General features: G+C 45.5%; 1 protein-coding gene across 1 annotated transcript in view; it reads left to right on the forward strand.

Annotated features, from left to right (window-relative positions):
• The window catches only part of CANX (calnexin), a gene marked incomplete at its 5' end in the record, with an annotated part of 123,352 nt that overhangs the window by 15,744 nt on the left and 86,251 nt on the right, over positions 1 to 21,357 (forward strand). The window contains 3 exons of the mRNA XM_082255330.1: positions 2,187 to 2,245; positions 4,516 to 4,657; positions 16,764 to 16,845. Of these exons, the coding sequence (XP_082111456.1) occupies positions 2,187 to 2,245; positions 4,516 to 4,657; positions 16,764 to 16,845 (283 nt within the window). The remainder of the gene's footprint in view (positions 1 to 2,186; positions 2,246 to 4,515; positions 4,658 to 16,763; positions 16,846 to 21,357) is intronic.

Genomic DNA, 21,357 nt, shown 5'->3' on the forward strand with positions numbered 1-21,357 from the left:
AGAAGCCCAACCTTGTTGGAGTAAAAAAAATCCATTCAAAGTTGACATTGTCAAAGGCCTTTTCCGCGTCAGTGACACAATAGCCATTTGTTTTGAGGGGTGGGGTTTAGCATGTTCGAGTGCAGCTAAAACTTATATATAGGATGTTGCAGATCGGCTTTTGAAAAAGCCCAATTGTGTATAAGCATTGGTAGGAGGAGTGATAGTCTGGATGCTATTATTTTGGACATAATTTTCGCGTCTCTTTAGTAGCGAGATTGGGCGATATGAATCGGGTAGCGTGCTGTCCCTCCCCTTTTTTTGCTATTAATTTGATGCATGCTTGAGTACGGTACCTATGGGTACATTTTTTTTTTTTTTTTTTTTTTTTCGTTCCAAATCGCTGACCCAAGTTGCTGTGTCGGTCCGTTGTTATGAGTGCCTAGGATCATGTTTGCTCGACAAAGCAGTCCATTTTAGTTCCTGGTCTCTCCTCCGTTGCAGTGTGTGAGGTGGCTGTGTTGTGTGTTCCCCTGGGAGGTACTTTTATCAGGTCAGTGGCGGGTGCAGTGGGAGCGGAGCTCACTCACCTATATAGCATTAAGTCAATTAAACTCCTAGGATATTGATCTGGTCAGTTAAGTAGCAGAGGGGGTTGCTAATAAGTTTCAGATGCTTTGGTGTTAAATTAACAGGTGCACTAGATGGGCAACAATTAGACAACCTCCAAAACAGGAATGGTTTTACAGGTGGAAGCCACTGACATTTTTTTTCCCTTTTACTCATCTCTTCTGACTGTTTTTCACTAGTTTTGCATTTGGCTAGGGTCAGTGTCACTGCTGGTAGCATGAGGTAATACCTGGACCCTATAGAGGTTGCACAGGTAGTCCACCTCCCCCTGGATGGCACATTAATACGTGCCATTGCCAGAAGGTTTTCTGTGTCTCCCAGCACAGTCTCAAGAACATGGAGGAGATTCTAGGAGAGCTGGACAGGGCCAACAAAGGTCCTTAACTGATTGGCAGGACCGGTATCTTCTCCTTTATGCAAGGAGGAACAGGATGAGCACTGCCAGAGCCCTACAAAATGACCTCCAGCAGGCTAACGGTGTAAATGTCTCTGACGAAACAATCAGAAACCGACTTCATGAGGGTGGCCTGAGGGCCTAATGTCCTCCAGTGGGCCCTGTGCTCACTGCCCAGGACAATGGAGCTCAACTGGCATTTGCTATTGAACACCGGAATTGGCAGGTCCACCACTGGCACCCTGTGCTTTTCAAAAATAAAGCAGGTTCACCCTGAGCACGTGACAGATGTGAAAGGGTCTGGAGAAGCCATGGAGAACATTATGCTGCCTGTAACATTATTCTGAATTAATGGTTTGGTGGTGTCAGTGCTGGTCTGGGGAACCATATCCATGGAGGGACGCACAGACCTCTACAGGCTAGACAATGGCACCCTGACTGCCATTAGGTATTGGAATTAAATCTTTGGACCCATTGTCAGACCCTATGCTGGTGAAGTGGGTCCTGGGTTCCTCCTGGTGCACGACAATGCCCGACCCCATGTGGCGAGGGTATGCAGTCAGTTCCTAGAGGATGAAGGAATTGATACCATTGAATGGCCCCCACGCTTCCCTGACCTATATCCAATAGAACACCTCTGGGACATTGTTTCGGTTAATCTGACACCGCCAGGTTGAACTTCAGTCTGTTCAGGAGCTCAGTGATGCTCTGGTCCAGATCTGGGAGGGAATACCCCAGGACACCATCTGTCATTGCATTAGGACCATGCCCGACATTGTCAGGCATGCATACAAGCATGTGGGGGCCATACAAACTACTGAGGACCATTTTGAGTTGCTTCAATGACAGTTCAACAAAATGGACTAGCCTGCTTTTTGATTTTTGGGGGGGAATTTAAATTCAGCCCTCTGTAGGTTGATAATTTTAATTTCAACCAAATGTTGTGAAATCCTTTTGTTCCTAACCCATTACCCAGTCCATATCCAGCATGAGATTTTTCCCAATTCAGATCTGATGTTCAAAGTGTTCATTTAATTTTTCTTGAGGTGTGTGTATTCATATTTATGAAAATCAACATGTTTGACTCGTGTTATTCTATTTTTTGTTGTACAATTACTTTTTAATGCAATGTGCTCATAAATACTTTTTTAATGTTGACTAACAATACAAAAAACTTGTTTAGGTGGTTTCTTTCAAGAGCTAAGAAAGACGACACAGATGAAGAGATTGCTAAATATGACGGTAAGAACACTTCTACTTTCTAAAGTAATTTTATAGTCTCAATTCAGTTGTAAAAAATAACAAAAAGAGTTTTACTTCTTGGACATGGCCATACAGCATGTAGAGCCTGCCTATTGATATACCCGAGACATACAGCCATGAATTGTGACGTATTAAGAGGTGTGTGCATGTGAATGCTTTAGGCAACCCTTGGCACACAACTGCGTTCAGCCAGCTCTTCTAATGCATCCAAATGGGGCAACCATGAGCGGTGGCAGTGGGTCCAGGGAATATCATTATGCAAACTCTATTTGTACAGCCCCTGTGAGGCCGAGTGTATTTAAGTGGTTGTAATCCTTTACATATACCCAGTGAAGTGACTGGCCTCAGGGGATGCACAGAGATGAAACAAATCCTCCTACGTTAGTTGTACCTGTATATCTACAGTCTTCTCTTTACATCCATTCAAAATGCTGATTTTTATAAAGCTTGTTTGAGAGTTAAGAAAACAGGGCGCAGAGCTAAAAATTGCACTCTGTAGAGCTCAGTGAGGAGAGCTGAGTGGAGAGAAAATGCTCCCCCCTCCATACAGGAACTGAACAGAGGCTGTCAATCTGCTGGAGCTCCCTCCCTTCACCATTTTTCTTCTGGTGTCATGAAAACTTGTCAGAAGTGATTCATGCTGATAGCAGAGGAATGAGGCAGCAGGCTGAAATAACACCTAAATGAGGCAAGTGCACACTATAGAGGGATATGCTTTGTTGGTATTTCATGCCTGAGGTATACTACCACTTCAAGCATAAAGCTGCCTCTTTTGGGTATTCCTGTTACTTTAGAAACCTAGTGTTGAATGCTGTTAAACGTAACATTTCTACAAAAGTACAGAACAGTTCAAAATAGACATGACGTTTTGACATAGTTTACTTCCTTTCAGTTGATCACATAGCTAAACAATTTTTAATTTTGTATGGAATAGGAGAGGGTCATAATCCTGGTCAGTTTTTTTTGCCATCTGTGTCCCATTGGGGATATTTCCCCTTCCTCCTTGTCCCATAACCAAAACGGGAAGTGAGAGGAAATCCCTACAAACTAAGGGAATCTGTTGGGGACCCCCAGGTCACCAGAACTAGTCTCCCCATTGCAAGAGTTCTCGTTTAATACTTTGCTGGGGACAGCCCAAAATTTGGTGTTTTATTTTACTGAGAGAATGGTAAATAGGACAAATCGAGAGGGTAAATCGTAGACTGCAACAAAAATCTGACAGGTGTTCTAAACAATCTCCACTCTGTCCAAAGTTAAAACAAGTTCTGCCTTTTTAGTCGTACGTTATCAACTAGTTTTTCCTTTTTTGTTTTTCACATCTGTGCTATGCGATGTCGCTCTTTTTGTTCATGTTTGTCACATGACAGGATAGAGCAGCCCTACACAACAAATGCACCAAAATAGCTCCTGCACCTTTTTTTGGCAGTGAGGCTTGCACGTTTTTTGTAATGTGTTTTTTTTTTTTTTTTTTGGAGATTGACAAAACGTGTCTCTTAGCCACGTTTGGGGTGCCATTCGGAAATAATGGCATCGCAAATGCGATGTGTGTGTTTGTGCATTTCTGCATGCGTTTCCAGAACGTAGAGGTATGAATGGGACCCAAAATGTTTTATTACTACTGTAGTAATTTTATCATTTTCAGCTCCTCTGCTAAACATGTCATATTTCTACCATGATCTGCATTTTGCTCTACCATGATCTGCATTTTGCTCTAAGGGATTGGTCACTTTTGTTAGTTGGGGGGACAAAAATAAAAGTTATGTGTAATCACTTTGTAGTTTGAGGGCAAGCTCTTTAATTCAAATAGAGGTCAACGTTTACTTAAAGAATTAAAGGGTTGGCAGCTTTATTTGCAAACATCACATTAATATTTTAAATGACACAGCTGACTCAACTGCTATTTGAAGTTTTAAAAATATCCTTACATTTTGGGTGCTAATTTTAGTAACTTAATTCATATCTCGGATACTGAATAGTACATAAGTATCGCTTTCGGAAAGTACCCTGAAGGGCTTTATAACGTATGTTTAAAAATAGATGCCTTTTTGTGAAAGCTAAAAATATGCTTGAGTAATTGTCAGTTTTTTTTTTTTTCCATTTTCATCAAGGTTTTTTGTGTAGCGCTGGGACAATCCTTTTCATCATGTGGAATGCACAGAAGTAGTATTGTTACCATATTACCTTGTGGACAATACAAGGCATACACACAAGTTATTGACCTTTTTTTTTTTTTTTTTTTCCCTGTTTAGGCAAATGGGAAGTTGCTGAGATGAAAGAGACTAAACTGCCTGGGGACAAAGGACTCATTCTGCTGTCACGAGCCAAGCACCATGCTATTGCCAGCAAACTTAAAAAGCCATTCATCTTTGATAAGAAATCTTTGATTGTTCAGTAAGTGCATCAACTTGTTACTGTCTTTTACTAGGATAAAAGTGATACTAAACTCAAAATGTTTATAAAAAAAAGCAATATGTCTAAATAGAAGGAAAATGTACCTTCTATCTCCCTTAATTTCATTTCTCAAATTCAAGCATTTTTTTCTACTGTAATCAAACTTACTGTTCAAGGGTGGCTACATTCATTCTCCATGCCCTCCTTGTGTATGTAAACATTGCCACTCATTATTGCTCACCCTGAGGTGAACTACACATTTACTTCCAAACACATTCAGCTCTGTGGGAATTGTAGTACACATAGAGCAGAGCATGTGACCAGAAATAATGGCACTGATCTCTCTACACTAGTTGCACTGAGGTGCAGGATAGGGAGAGTACACAGGACAAAAAGCAGCCTGAATACAGGAAGACTTTAATAATAAAATAAAAAAATTGTATACTTGATATTTTAGAATGATTGTTGGGTTTAGTGTCACTTGGCCATTTGCAACCCAAAATACCTAAGTGTAATGTTGTGTGACCCAAACAAGAACTATGTAAAATGTAAAATAAAACTGTTTATATGAGAAATTTAAAGGAGAGTTATAGTTAGGTTCACAATCACCACTGACCACTCCCAACATTATATATCATTCGTGTCTACTACATATATTGCAGAGATTGTAGCAAAGTTCCCCACCTCCTTCTATAAAGTTGTATTATAAATTGCATTTTCCTGAAGGATGCTGACATTCTTTAAAATGAGGGCTGTGTGAGAGCCTACATGCTACATGCGGTTTAAAGAAAGTTGAGCATTTTAAAAACAGAATCCATGTTCTTTAGTATACTAAGCAAGCTGACTAATAATGTTGCCTCATATTGCCCTTATTGGAGTATATTGAACTTCCTTATCACTGAGACAGAAAATGATGAGGGATAATCCCAAAATTAGTTTTCACCAGAAAAAGATTAGAGGATAAGTCCTAAAATGGTGACACTTTATCAAGTGACAAGGTGGAATTACCTAATTTTGGAGAGATTCCTTGTGCTTTCTGTATCTACAGGACAGAAATTTAAGTAATATCCCTTGCATCGATGTTGCATATAAACTCATTGGTTTTACCTATCCTGTTCTCTGTCCATTAAAATCAATCAATGTAGCTTTAGACAGAATGTATTCATGTATGTTTTTATGCGTGTCAAACCTGTTACTTTGAATACTTGTTTTAGGCTCGGTTTCCACTAGTGCGACTTGCGGTGCGACTTGACACATGTCAAGTCGCACAGCAAGTCAAAAGCCATTGTTTTCAATGGGGCCCGTTTCCACTGCCGCGGCTTCAGTTGCGGCGACTTCAAAAGTAGTTTGTGCACTACTTTTGAGCCGTCTTCAGTGCGACTTCCCTCTATATATGAGGGACAAGTCTCACTGAAGCCGCAGTTTACTTTCGCTACGAAGTCGTGCTAGAAGTAGCACGACTTCGTAGCCGCACTAGTGGAAACCTAGCCTTATAGATTAAAGTGAAGAGCTTGTCAATTAGCATAGCTATTCACCAATACCTTTTTAGGCTACTCTCTTACATAAGGAATAAGAAAAATAACTACATCTGGTTATTCATAGCCTTACTCTATATAACTTACTATTTGCCTAAAATGTTAATTCCGTTTTAAAAGTGAGTTCTGGTAATATGTGCACAGGTCAAAGACTTACCAACACCTTTATTGTATTCATTGCATTTAAACATTTCCCTTTTTGCTTAAGATCAGTCTGAAGTGGATAACCTTGCCCTGATCACACACTGGGGTTTCAGTGAGTAGATAGCTAAAATGGATTGCCAGCTTTAGGTTAAGTTCATTCCGAAAGTGGTTAGCTTTAGAAAAAGTTTGTTAAAGCACCTATGATTTTTCCTTTAAAGATGCATACAAAAGAAGGATCTTCATACTTAATGTACATCTGTGGTGTGAAGCAGGTTCTCACTTCACTCCCTGGAAGAACTACCGCCTCCTGGAGGTTTTCCATATCTTCTATGAGTGTCAGATGCCTATGCCCCGAGCCACATGCTTTTGATTTCTTGTGCTGGGCCCTTATGTTGCTACAAGGCACAGTGACATAGGAGACTGATGAGGCCGCAATCTGACACACCTAAAAGTGTTAGATGTTGACAATTTTGCTTGAGACTGTAGCTCTTCAAAAGAGGAAAGTGAGGACTTGCCGACTGTTAGAGTTCAAGTTGAACTAAAGGCAGCCTTTTTTTTTTTTTTTTTTTTTTTTTTTTTTTTTATTTTGTAACAAAGGGTTATGCCCTCTCAATTTTTCTTTTTTAATCTGTGTTCCATTTTGCAGATTTCACTGGACTTTGTTTAATAGCCAAAACAGGAAGCGAGTGGAAATCTCTCCAAAGTGAGGGAATCCCTGGTTGCCACAAACTAGAGCTACACGCTTCTGGATAAAATGGGAATCCCAATTTTTTTTTTGCTTAAAATAAAGATCACAATTCTCGGTGTAACACTTAATATTTAGCATTATTCAAAAAATTGGGATAACTTTACTGTTTAGTTTTTTTTTAAAGTCATTAAAGTGTCTTTTCTCTAACGTCCTCCGACAGTCGCCGCCCACTCATACAGTCTTCACCAATGGGTATTGACTTCCTCTCCACAGGAGTAGCTAGGCATAAGACTTGTTAAAAACAAAAGCATTTAACATAGACACACCCATGGGGGCTGTCCCACTGGTCAATACCCCCCTGCAATAAGCCATCCCAACTCAGTTTGTCTTCTTCCTAGCGTTAGGAGTAGATAGGCTTCTGTGTGCTGGGGCTACAGTCTCAGCCTTCTAATCTTTTTTTTTATGATTTTTATTTGCAAGAATGTCATTTTTTTTTCTTTGCTTTACTAGCTGTTTATTTTGTCAGCTTTAGTTTAGTTGGATCTTCGGATGGAGATGGATTTTGGGGAGCTGGGAATCAGACTGGTCGCCCTGGTTCTCCAGGGCAGAGGGTCAGATGGATCCCCCAGCCCGCCATCAAGCGTTCAGCCATGTGTTCACCCTGGCATTACGAACGACCCATCCCTGTTCACAGGGATGCAGCCTGTGAGGTGGCTACCTCACTGGACACATCTGTGGTTTATTTACATGCTGCAGTGTCCTGCGTTTTGGCTGATGGCATTCCCTGCCATCTGAGGGCAGTAGCTTTCCGTTTAATGAGAGGCACCCCACGCCATCCGGTACAGGTAAGTACTCTGTGTGGGGCCTCTGTCTGGGGTGGCAGTCCTGTGTGCTGTGGTGTCCCCTCATGTCTGTGCGTTTGTGGGGCTCCCTGATGTGATCCCTGCGGCGTCTTTATTTGCACTGCTGGCGCTGTGTGTGTTTGGGGGCCCCTCTCCTGTGTCACTTCGGTGTTTGGAGGTGCAGACTGTGTGTGCGGCGGCCGCTGCGGAGTAAAAATTGCGCGGTCCGCCATCTTAGGTGTGGGCAGCATGTCTGGCTTCACTATGGGCTTTTTACACAGCTTCTATGTAGTGGTTTTGGCGCCCTCCGGCGCCATCTTGTGTGTGGCAACAGATCGTTCTGTGCACATGTCGGTGGCCATCTTGCCGAAGCCTCCCATTACTTCCTATGGGCAGCCATTTTCCCTTAGCCTGCAGCATATAGTTCAGTCTCTGGCGACCTCACTTCCTTTTCCTCTGGAGCAGCGATCTGTGTGTTAACACTCTGTGGGGCTCTGCAGACTGTCCTTTCCATTTTCCTCTGTTTTTATCCTTTCTGGCTCAGTTTTGTCCCTGCGGGGGGTCTGTGTACACAGCCTTTTTAGCGGTGGGCTGCGGGATCCGCAGCGCTCTTAACCACTTTACCACCGGAGGATTTTGCTGTCTCTACGTCCAGGCCACTTTTTGCGATTCGGCACTGTGTGACTTTACCTGACAATTGCGCCATACCCAAACAAAATTGACGTCCTTTTTTTCCCACAAACAGAGCTTTCTTTTGGTGGTATTTGATCACCTGTGCGATTTTTTTTTTTTTTTATTTTTTTTTTTTATTTTTTTTCACTTTTTGCGCTATAAACAAAAAAAGAACGTAAATTTTGAAAAAATAACAATATTTTTCACATTTTTTTTTTATATGAAATTCCCCCCCAAAAAATGTAAAAATCAATTTTGTAAAATTTTTGGCCATTTGTTTTCTGCTACCTATGTTTGGTAAAAAAAAATCACAATAAGCGTATTTTGATTGGTTTGCGCAAAAGTTATTGCGTTTACTAACTAAGGGAAAGATTTCTGTCATTTTTGGTGTTTTTTTTAACGAGTAGGCGGCGATCTGCGATTTTTTTTTTTTTTTTTTTTTTTTTGCGGGACTGCGACATTGCGGCGGACAGATCGGACCCTTGACTGACACTTTTGGGGGTACCAGTGACATTACTACAATAATCGGTGCTATACATATGCACTGTTACTGTAAAGATGACACTGGCAGGTTAAGGGGTTAATTTTATTGGAGAGGGACGGGTTAATGTATGCCTGGTGCTTACTAACGTGTGTGGGGGGAGGTGACTGAGTGACACAGGGACAGATCGCAGGTTCAGCTATGCTGAACCTTGCAATCTGTCCCTGCCTGTCACTTAGGAGATCCGCCCGCTTTGTTTACACAAGCGGGCGGATCTCCAGACTCGATTCCCCGACGATCGGGGAAGAGCAGCGGTGATCGCCGCTCCTCCCCTGGCCCGACTCCCGCTGTGACTGAATACAGCGGGAGGGAGCCTCCGGCGGCGCGCGCCCGCCGCCCACAAGGGAAGGAGTCCAGCGACGTAGGTCTAATCCCCCGCCCTGACTAATTTGGCCGCTGTGGTGGCAACTTTAGTGTCCAACATGGAGGTGCTGATGGCTGAACGGGCTTCTAGGAAAAGGCCTAGGATCTCTTTCTCTTCTGATTCAGAAGGTGATGTGGTTGCTGTGGGTGGCGTGCCCTTTTCGGGGTCTCGCTCTTCTCAGGACCCGCTAGGGTCTGAGGGGGAGGCGGAAGTGGAGGGGGTAGATGATTCTCCCCCTGGGTCGCCTGAAGAACGCGCAGCTATAGATGCGTTGATTTCTTCGGTAAAAAACACTACATTTGGAGGATGAGCCCAATCCTCCGGGCATTGTCCTCTTTTGGTACACATAGGACCCGCAAGTCGGCGCAGGTTTTTCCCTGCCCCGCTGAGTTTCATCACACGGTGAATGAACAATGGCGCAGTTTGAAACTCCCTTTCAGGGTGCCAAAATGCGTGGTTTCCTCCAACCTTGGCTGCTCCGAATTCCGGACAGGTGGGTTCAGGAAATCATTCGATCAGGATACAAGATTGAATTCCTTTTGCGGCCGGCGGGCAGATTCTTTCCCTCAAATCGTCATCTTCCCCAGAGCGTTTACGAGACCTGCATCGAGCGGTGCAGTACCTTCTTGCCCAGGGGGTGATTGTCACGGTGCCTCATCGGGACAGGTTTCAGGGATTTTACTTAAATCTGTTTACTGTGCCCAGAAAGGAGGGCAAGGTACGTCCGATCCTGGACTTGAAAGCTCTGAACCGCTTTGTGCGAGTTCCTAATTTCCGCATGGAATCTCTCCGCTCGGTGGTGGCCTCCCTGAGTCTAGGGGAATTCCTGGCCTCTATCGACCTGAAGGATGCGTACCTGCACATCCCATTTTCGAGGGTCATCAGAGGTACCTCCGATTCGCCATAGCGGAGGACCACTATCAGTTCGTAGCGTTACTTTTCGGTCTCGCTTCGGCTCCAAGGGTCTTTACCAAGGTTCTGGCGCCTGTTGCGGGCACAGGGCATTGCGGTCTTGGGATATCTGGACGATCTCCTGTTAAGATCGAGTGCCAGTCAGAGTCTGTTGCGCGATCTGTCGACTACGGTACAGACGCTCCAGGAGTTTCGGTTGGACCATCAACGTTCAGAAGTCGACTTTGTCTCCTTCGGTTCGTCTTCCCTATTTGGGAATGGTTCTGGACTCTGCTCAAGCGAAGGTGTTTCTGCCGGAGGACAAGCTACAGCCTACAGAACGAGATCAGGTCCCTCAGGGACAACAAAGTCTCGTCACTCAGGACCTGTATGCAGTCCCTGGGGTTGATGGTGTCAGCCTTCGAGGCGATACCATTTGCTCAGTTTCACACGCGGTCTGTCCAAGCGGAGATCCTGTCCAGGTGGGACAGACTGCCTCAGTCCTTGGATCTGAGTGTCTCATTGAGTCGCCAGACCAGAATGGATCTTCTGTGGTGGCTTCAGTCCTCGGCTGTGTCGGAAAGGAAATCCTTCCGACCGTTACTGTGGACAGTGATTACCACGGATGCCAGCCTGTCGGGCTGGGGTGGAGTCCTGGGCAACCTGTCTGCCCAGGGCACTTGTTTGGAGGAGGAATCCTCCCTTCCGATCAACATATTGGAATTGAGAGCGATCAAACTGTGTCTCTTCCAGTGGTCGGATCGACTTCTGGGCCGTCCTGTATGGGTACAGACTGACAAGGCTACCGCGGTGGCTTACATCAACCACCAGGGGGGCACCAGGAGTGCCCGGGAGGTAACCGGCATTCTGTCTTGGGCCGAGACTCATGTCCCGGCGATTTCGGCAGTTCACATTCCGGGTGTGGAGAATTGGCAGGCCGATTATCTGAGCCGCCAGACCCTGGATCAGGGGGAATGGTCCCTACACCCGGAGGTCTTCCAAATGCTGTGTGCGAAGTGGGGATCCCCGGATGTGGATCTGTTCGCGTCTCGGCTAAACAACAAGGTGGAAAGGTTTGTGGCAAGAACACGTGATCCTCTGGCGGACGCCTCGGATGCGCTGGTGGCCCCTTGGCATAAGTATCATCTGATGTATGCCTTTCCTCCGATTCAGTTGTTATACAGGTTCCTTCGCAGATTGGCTTCGGAACTGACGTTGGTGATTCAGGTGGCGCCGGACTGGCCACGCCGGTCCTAGTACGCGGACATCATTCACCTAGCCGTCGAGTCTCCTTGGCGGCTCCCGCTGCGGGACGATCTTCTGTCCCAGGGACCGATCTTCCATCCTGCTTTACAGTCGCTGGCTTTAACGGCATGGCTGTTGAAAGCCAGGTCCTGAGAGACAGGGGTCTCTCCTCAGAGGTCATTCCTACCTAATCAAGGCTAGGAAAGCCTCGTCTGGTAAGATTTATTACCGTACTTGGAAAGCTTATTTTGCCTGGTGTGAGTCCAGGGGCTTTTCTCCTCGTTCATACTCGGTGGCGAGAGTGTTGGCTTTCCTCCAGTCTGGTGTGGCCAGCGCCTTAGCGCTGGCCACGATTAAGGGCCAGGTATCTGCACTGGCTGTTCTTTTTCAACGCACTGTGGCATCTCATTCTTTAATTCACACCTTCATTCAAGGTGTGCGCCACTTGGCCCCTCGACGGAGGGCGCCTTTACCTCCATGGGACTTTAACTTGGTTCTGTCCGTGTTACAGCGTCCTCCCTTTGAAAACATCTGGGAAATATCGTTGCCTCTGCTGTCTGAGAAGGTTGCCTTTCTAGTGGCGATCACTTTGGCTCGCAGGGTGTCTGAGTTGGCGGCGTTGTCTTGCCGCTCTCCTTACCTGGTGGTTCATAAGGATAAGGTGGTCTTGCGACCTAACCCGTCCTTTCTCCCTAAGGTGGTGTCTGATTTTCACCTTAATGAGGACATTGTTTTGCCTTCGCTCTGTTGCGAAGCCTAAGAATCCTGAGGAGGTTGCATTGCATTCCTTGGATGTTGTCAGGGCGATCAGGGTTTACCTGTCGTCCACTGAATCCTTTCGAAAATCAGATTCTCTCTTTGTCCTTCCTGAGGGACCTCGGAAGGGCATGGCTGCTTCTGCGGCGACCATTGCCAAATGGATCAGACAGACAATTGTTCAGGCCTATGCTTTGAAGGACCGGGTTCCACCCTTCCCTGTTAAGGCGCACTCTACCAGATCGATGAGTACATCCTGGGCCTACCGGCATCAAGCTTCGGTGGCCCAGTGTGCAAGGCTGCGACTTGCTCCTCGGTGCACACCTTTTCCAAATTCTATAAGATTGATGTTCTGGCATCAGCCGATGCCTCCTTTGGCCGCAAAGTTCTCTGTGCGGCAGTGCCGTAGGGGACCCTGGTATTTTTGTGGGTCCCTGGCTGTTTGGGTTGTTTATCCCCTGGGTTATTTGCTTTCCTGGGTTGTTGCTTCTGTTGAGCCTTTTTCTGTTGACCAGAAGGTTCTCTTACTGTGCGTGTAAGGTTCCTTTCTCTGATGTGGGTACTGCGTTGCCTTTTCTATGGTTGCGTCTCCCACCCCTCATGTCTACACTGCTTTGGGACATCCCATTGGTGAAGACTGTATGAGTGGGCGGCGACTGTCGGAGGACGTAAGAGAAAATGGAATTTTTGTAAAATCTTACAGTAAAATTCCTTTCTCGGAGTCCTCCGACAGTCGCCGCCCCGCCCCTCTTTTGGGGTTTTCTTGTACACTTACTGCTATGCTACCAAACTGAGTTGGGATGGCTTATTGCAGGGGGGTATTGACCAGTGGGACAGCCCCCATGGGTGTGTCAAATGCTTTTGTTTTTAACAAGTCTTATGCCTAGCTACTCCTGTGGAGAGGAAGTCAATACCCATTGGTGAAGACTGTACGAGTGGGCGGCCACTGTCGGAGGACTCAGGGAAAGGAATTTTACGGTAAGATTTTACAAAAATTCTGTTTTTTCCCAAAAAACTGCGTTTGAAAGACTTCTGCGCAAATACAGTGTGACATAAAATATTGCAAGGATCACCATTTTATTCTCTAGGGTCTCTGCTAAATGTATAATATAATGTTTGACGGTTCTAAGTAATTTTCTAGCAAAAAATACTGATTTTAACTTGTAAGCAACAAGCATCAGAAAAAGGCTTAGTCTTTAAGTCTGCGTACACACTGGTGGCGGGTTCAGTCGCCCGATTCTGAAGCCGCACGTGAAGCGCGACTTCAGCGGGGCTTGCAAAATACTTCTCTAATAGAAGGCAATGCAATTCGCCCCCAAAGTAGTGCAGGAACTTCTTTTCTAAGTTGGAGCGACTTGAGTTGCTCCTATTAGCACGGTTCCATTGCACTGAATGGAGCGCGACTTGTCAGGCGTGCAGAAGTTCATAGTGGCGTCCATTCGCACGGTGGTGGCATCCCTGCATCAGGGAGATTTTCTTGCCTCTATCGACATCAAGGATGCTTACCTTCACATTCCAATATGTGCCGGTCACCAGTGCTTCCTCCGCTTTGCCGTGGGAGAGGAGCATTATCATTTTGTGACGTTACCCTTTGTTCACGCCTCTGCTCCTCTGTGTCTTCACAAAGTGTTCGCCACGGTGCTAGCATTGTTACGCCAATGGGGGGTTGCAGTGCTGGGCTACTTGAACGACCTTCTGCGAGTAAGGTCTCCTACTGCTCTGGAGGAAAACCTGGAAATCGCCATATGAACTCTGAGGGAGTTCGGCTGGATTCTGAATTTTTAGAAGTCTGCTCTGGTTCTGTCCACATAGCTGGACTATCTGGGTCTGACTCTGGACTCTGCCTTAGCCAGAGTGCTCCTTCCTCTGACAAACTCCAGAAACTGCAAGCTGCGATTCGTCTCCCAATGTCCAGCAGATGGTCATCCCTCTGGACTTGCATGCAGGTGCTGGGCCTGATGGTGTCTGCCTTAAAGGTGGTTCAGTTTGCACAGTTCCTTATTAGGTCACTGCAAAGGGAGATTCTGGCCAAATGGGACAAGACTCCACAGTCTCTGGACTATCAGATCTGGCTGAGCCAGGGAACAAAAGAGTCTTGTCACTGTCCTTGTATTGGACAGTGATCACAACGGATGCCAGCCTGTCCTGCTTGGGAGGCGTCCTCTGCAAAAATTCTGCTCAGGGGATCTGGACACTGGAAGAGTCCAGACTACCGATCAATGTCTTGGAACTCCGAGCAATCAGACTGCCTGGAACATTTGGACGGATTGTCTTCAGGAATGTCCAGAGCTTATTCAATCTGACAATGCCATGGCTGTGGATTATGTTAATCACGAGGGGGGCACAGGAAGTGTCCTGGCGGCTCTGGAGGTAGCCAGCATTCTAAAGTGGGCAGAATGGTTCATTCCTGCCCCCGCCGATGTATACATTCCGGGGGTGGAAAACTGGCAGGCGTTGGACCAAGGGGCGTGGTCCCTTAATCCGGAGGAGTTTCATCAGTTGTCTTCGGTGGGGGCATTCTCGAGGAGGATCTGTTGGCATCTCGGCTCAACAGAAGGCTGCAGAGGTCACGGGATCCTCTGGCGGGCTCCACAGATGCGTTGGTGGCCCAGTGGGGGTCAGTATAGTCTGATTTACGCCTCCCTCCTCTCAAGCTTCTGCCAAGACTTCTTCACAGGATCAAGACAAAAGGGATTCCGGTCATTTTAGTGACCCCGGACTAGCCTCGCCGGGTTTGGTATGCCGTTATGGTGCGGCTGGTCTCCCACGTTCCTTGGAAGCTTCCTCTCAGGGAATATCTGCTGTCCCAAGGACCAATCTTCCATCCTGCTTTACGGTCGCTGGCTTTGACGGTTTGGCTTTGTAATGCCAGGTGCTGATAGAGGTTTGTCTGAATCGGTGATCTACCATTGTATGTGGAAGATGTACATTGCGTGGTGCGAGTCTCTTGGGGTTCATCCTCGTTCCTTGGCTCTGATCTTGACCTTCCTTCAGTAGGGGAATGAGCAGAAACTGGCCTTGAGTACTGAGGGCCAGGTGTCAGCCTTAGCGGTCTTCTTTCAATGTCCCTTTGCCACACACTCCCTGGTGCATACTTTTCTTCAGGGAGTTCGGCACTTGGCTCCTTCAGTGCGGTCTCCGTTACCGCCTTTGGACCTCAATTTGGTGCTCTTAGTCCTCCAGAAGCCTCCTTTTGAGAATCTACGGGAGATTCCCATTTTACTCAGTCTCAGGAGGTGGCCATCACCTCTGCGCGCAAGGTGTCGGAATTGGTGGCGTTATCCTGTCGTTCACCTTGCATGGTGGTTCTTCGCCCCTGTCAGTCATTCCTTCCAAAGGTTGTCTCTGATTTTCATTTGAATGAAGACATTGTGTTGCCTTCCCTGTGTCCCAGGCCAAAACATCCGAAGGAAATTGCTTTGTATGCCTTGGATGTGGTCCGGGCGATTAGGCTGTACCTGGCAGCTAGGGAGTCTTTTAGGAAATCAGGCTCACTATTTGTGCTCATGGATGGGCCTCGGAAAGGGTTGTCCACTTCCTCTGCGACCATTTCCAGATGGATCAGACAGACGGTGGTTCAGGCCTATTCCATCAAGGGTCTGGTTCCTCCTTTCCCTGTCAAGGTGCATTCTACTCAGGCGCTTAGTGCATCCTGGGCCTTCCATCATCAGGCGTCAGTGATGTAGGTTTGCAAGGCGGCCACCTGGACATCGATGCACACTTTCACAAAGTTCTATAAAGTGGAGATATTGGCATCTGCGGATGCTTCCTTTGGACGCAAGGTTTTGCAGGCTGATGTTTAGAGGACCTGGTCCTATTTTAGGGTGTATTTTTTTTTTTTTTCTTCAGGTGAGGTCCAGTTGTTTTGGTTGAACTCCTGTTTACCTGGTTGGCTGTAGTTAACGTTTGGAATTTTTTTTGTTGTTCCCACCCCTCATGTTTAACACTGCTTTGGGATGTCCCAATGGTTAAGATCAGGAGTGGTGTTTGTCAATGAAGGAAAGAGAAAATGGGATTTTTGACTTACCGTAAAATCCATTACTCTGATGTTCATTGACGGACACAGCACCCACCCCTCTGTGGAGTTGTAATTCTTCTGACGCTGCTTGTAACAAAATTGAATACCTACAGCAGAGAGAGGGAGTATACCCCCTGAGACTGCTTATAGGTATAGCCAGACTTTTTTTTTTCCACCTAGTGTCCTACTCCTGTAGGGGGCAGTATAACCCAATGGTTAAGAAGATCAGGAGCTGTGTCCATCAATGAACATCAGAAATGGATTTTACGGTAAGTCTAAAATCCCCATTTTTTTTTTTTTTTTTTTTTCAGGCTTGATCAATTAATTTCTCATGTGTGGGTGAATGTGTAATAGTTTTACTTTTTAGACGTTTAATAGCATTGAATATAAGATGTTTTTGCTCTTTAAAGGTATGAAGTGAATTTTCAGAATGGAATAGAGTGTGGTGGAGCATATGTAAAGCTGCTGTCCAAGACATCTGAACAGAACCTGGTTAGTATATTGATTATTCATTGTGTTATGTGATTCCAGCTCTGAAATTTGGCAAAGAGTAGTTGATTGATTTTTCCTCCTAAATGATATATAGCGCTTATTAACTTTTTCGATATTGGCATGAGTGTCTTTGACCTCTATTTTATGTGTTTTATACTCGTATTAACATCAGCTTATGTTTGTTTTCTACAAAATAATCTGGCCAAATTCATATTTGTTAAATTGAATAGCACAAGTAACTAATCAAATAGAAAAGCATTATGTTTTTCACCATCTGCTTGACACCTAAAATTTACCCTCAGTAGTGCGCTAAAAACGTACGCAAGTAAAGTAGAAATTGCGCTGTTTTTGTTAAAAGTAGAATTAAAGGCAAAACCTTTTCTTTTCATTTTGGATAGAGTAAGAGAGGATTACAGTGCATCTGGAAAGTATTCACAGCGCTTTGCTTTTTTCACATTTCGTTATGTTACAGCCTTATTCCAAAATGGAAAAAAATTCATTATTTTCTTCAAATTTCTACAAACAGTACTCCATAATGGCAACGCAAAAGACGTTTGTTTAAAATATGCAAAGTGATTTAAAATAAAAAAAACAAACAAAAAAAAAAAACACATGTACCGTATATACTCGAGTATAAGCCGACCCGAATATAAGCCGAGACCCCTACTTTTGCCACAAAAAAGTGGGAAAACTTATTGACTCGAGTATAAGCCTAGGGTGGGAAATGCTGCAGCTACTGGACCCAACTGGACCACCACGAGACACAAAACAGGGGCTGCGTGCATGGTACAGGAGATAGCGCAGGTCATAGTACAGGCATTGCACAGGTCATGGTAAGGGCATGGCACAGGTCAGGGCACAGGTGATGGTACAGGCATGGCACAGATGAAGGTATAGGCATGGCACAGGTCATGGTACATGCATGGCACAGGTCACAGTACAGGCATGGCACAGGTCACAGTACAGGCATGGCACAGGTCACAGTACAGGCATGGCACAGGTCATGGTACAGGCATGGCACAGGTCATGGTACAGGCATGGCACAGGTCATGGTACAGGCATGGCACAGGTCACAGTACAGGCATGGCACAGGTCATGGTACAGGCATGGCACAGGTCATGGTACAGGCATGGCACAGGTCATGGTACAGGCATGGCACAGGTCATGGTACAGGCATGGCACAGGTCATGGTACAGGCATGGCACAGGTCATGGTACAGGCATGGCACAGGTCATGGTATAGGCATAGTACAGGTGATGGTATAGGCATAGTACAGGTGATGGTATAGGCATGGCACAGTAAGTACAGGCATGGCACAGTATGTATAGGCATGGCACAGTATGTATAGGCATGGCACAGTAATTAGAGGCATGGCACAGTAATTAGAGGCATGGCACAGTAATTAGAGGCATGGCACAGTATGTATAGGCATGGCACAGTATGTACAGGCATGGCACAGTAATTAGAGGCATGGCACAGTATGTACAGGCATGGCACAGTATGTATAGGCATGGCACAGTAGGTATAGGCATGGCACAGTAATTACAGGCATGGCACAGGAGATGCAGTGCTGCGGGCATGGTACAGGAGAATGTCTGTACCATGCCCGCAGCACTGCATGAGGAAATACAGGGGCTGCGGAGGCATCTCACTTACCTGTCGGTGAGGCGCCGTCTTCGATTTAAAAATCGCGCCACCCGGCGCCGCCATACGTCACCGCAAATGCGCCACCGATGCTCGGGAAAAGCCGAACACGTTCGGCTATTTCCGGGCATGCAGCACATGCGCAGTGACACGTCGGCGCCGAGCGGCGCCATTTTTAAAAAGACACTCCAGTCAGTGACTCGAGTATAAGCCGAGGGGTGCATTTTCAGCATGAAAAAACATGCTGAAAAACTCGGCTTATACTCGAGTATATACGGTACATAAGTGTTAAGCCTTTGCTCAATACTTTGTTGAAGCACCTTTGGCACCAATGACCTTATCAAGTCTTGTATGATGCTTCAAGCTTGGCACACCTATTAGGCAGTTTCTCCCATTCTTTGCAGGACCTCTCAAACTCCATCAGATTAGATGGAGAGTGTCGGTGCACAGCCATTTTCAGATATCTCCTGAGATGTTTAAGGCCCCTTTCACACATGCTGTCCGTTTGTCCGTTTTTCATCCATCCGTTGATGGATGAAAAACGGACATCAATGTATCTCTATGTAAAAACGGATGACAACTGATGATCATCAGTTAACATCTGTTTTCATCCACTTCCGTCAATGTCCGTTTTTTTGAACGGATGAATGCCCTATTTTTCATCCGTCAAAAAAACGGATCGGACGAAAAACGGATGACCGCGGATGAAAAACTGATGACAACGGATGAAAAACTGATGTCAACTGATGACAACGAATGACAAACTGACGAAAAACGGATGACAAACTGACGAAAAACGGATGACAAACTGACGAAAAACGGATGACAAACTGACGAAAAACGGATGACAACTGACGAAAAACGGATGACAGCTGACGAAAAACGGATGAAAAACTGATACATTTGACGTGACTGAACTGATGAACTGAACGGACTGTATGTGTGAAAGGGGCCTAATTAGGTTTAAGTCTGGGCTACTCAAGGACATTTACAGAGTTATCCCGTAGCCACTCCTTTCTTTTGGATGTGTGCTTAGGGTCGTTGTCCTGTTGGAAGATGAACCTTTGCCCCAGTCTAAGGTCCAGAGTGCTCTGGAGCAGGTTTTCATCAAGGATGTCTCTGTACATTGCTGCATTCATCTTTCTCTCGATCCTTGACTAGTCTCTAAGTTCCTGCCACTGAAAAACCTCTCCACAGCATGATGCTGCCACCACCATGCTTCACTGTAGGGATGGCATTGGCCAGGTGATGAGCGGTACCTGGTTTCCTCCAGACATGATGCTTGCCATTCAGGCCAAAGAGTTCAATCTTTGTTTTATCAGGGCAGAGAATTTTGTTTATGGTCTGATATTCCTTCAGGTTCCTTTTGGCAAACTCCAGGCAGACTGTCATGTGCCTTTTACTGAGGATTGGCTTCCGTCTGGCCCCTCTACCATACAGGCCTGATTGGTGGAGTGCTGCAGAGATGGTTGTTCTTCTGGAAGGTTCTCCCCTCTCAACAGAGAAACGCTTGAGCTCAGTCAGAGTGCCCATTGAGTTCTTGGTCACCTCCCTTACTAAGACCCTTCTCCCCTGATTGCTCAGTTTGGCTGGATGGCCCACTTTTGGGAGAGTCCTGGTGGTTCCAAACTACTTCCATCTATAGATGATGGGAGGCCACTGTGCTCATTTGGACCTTCAATGCTGCAGACATTTTTATGTTCCTTCCCCAGATCTGTGCTTTCATACAATTCTGTCTTGGAGGTTTACAGACAATTCCTTGGACTTCATGGCTTGGTTTGTGCTCTTGACATGCACTGTTAACTATGGAACCTTCTATATACAGACGTGTCTTTCCAAATCATGTCTAATCAACTGCATTTACCACAGATGGACTCCAATCAAGTTGTAGAAACATGTCAAGGATGATCAGTGAAAACAGGATGCACTTGAGCTCAATTTTGAGTGTCATGGCGAAGGCTGTGAATACTTATGTACATGTGAAATTTTTTGTTTTAATAAAATTGCACAGGTTTCAAAAACTTTTATTTTGTCATGAGGTATTGTTTGTAGAATTTTTAGGAAAATAATGAATTTATTCTATTTTGGAATAAGTCTATTGCATAATAAAATGTGGAAAAAGCGAAGTGTTGTATATTCTATTCTGGATGCACTGTATAATCCCTGTAATAAATGCAAATAAATGAATGTGAAGGAAGTAATAAATGCAAATAAATGAATGTGAAGGAAGTTACAGGGCGTTTTTTACAGCTGCTTTTAGGAGCGCCGGACGTGTTTTTTTTTTTTTTTTTTTTTTTTTTTTTTTGCAGCTTAAAAACGCCCCTTCATATTCTATGGACTCATGCACATACAGACATTTTGAAACTAAGTGGCATGGGCGTTTTCAAGCTGCAAAAAAAAAACCAGGGCCAGCTCGTTCGCCACACCACCACGCCAGTTTTTGTTTTTTCCTTGGTGTGGGGTTTCCCCTCAAAATCTTTGGTCTGGTATGGTCTTTGGGTCTCGCTCACAGGCCCCCCCCCCCCCCCCCCCCGTGCGAATGACCGGCGGACCCGATGTCACTCGCGATCGTCGGTTACACCGGGAGAAAGGCAGATGTAAACAAAGCCGCCTGTCTTTCTCCCCTGTGTAACAGCACAGATCATACGGTCCATGTAGGACCGTTTGATCTCTGCTGTTAAACACACAGCCACATCCAATCAAGTAGCAATCACGCCCCTAGGGAAACACTTAACCCCTCCTTCTCAAATAAAGTTAACCCCTTCCCTGCCAGTGTCATTTTTACAGTAACAGTGCATATGTATAGCACTGATTACTGTAGTAATGTCACTGGTAACCCCAAAAGTGTCAAAAATGTCAGTCAAGGGT

The sequence above is a fragment of the Pelophylax lessonae genome (assembly GCF_965119305.1).
Source record: "Pelophylax lessonae genome assembly, chromosome: 4".
In the NCBI taxonomy this organism is placed as follows: Eukaryota; Metazoa; Chordata; class Amphibia; order Anura; family Ranidae; genus Pelophylax; species Pelophylax lessonae.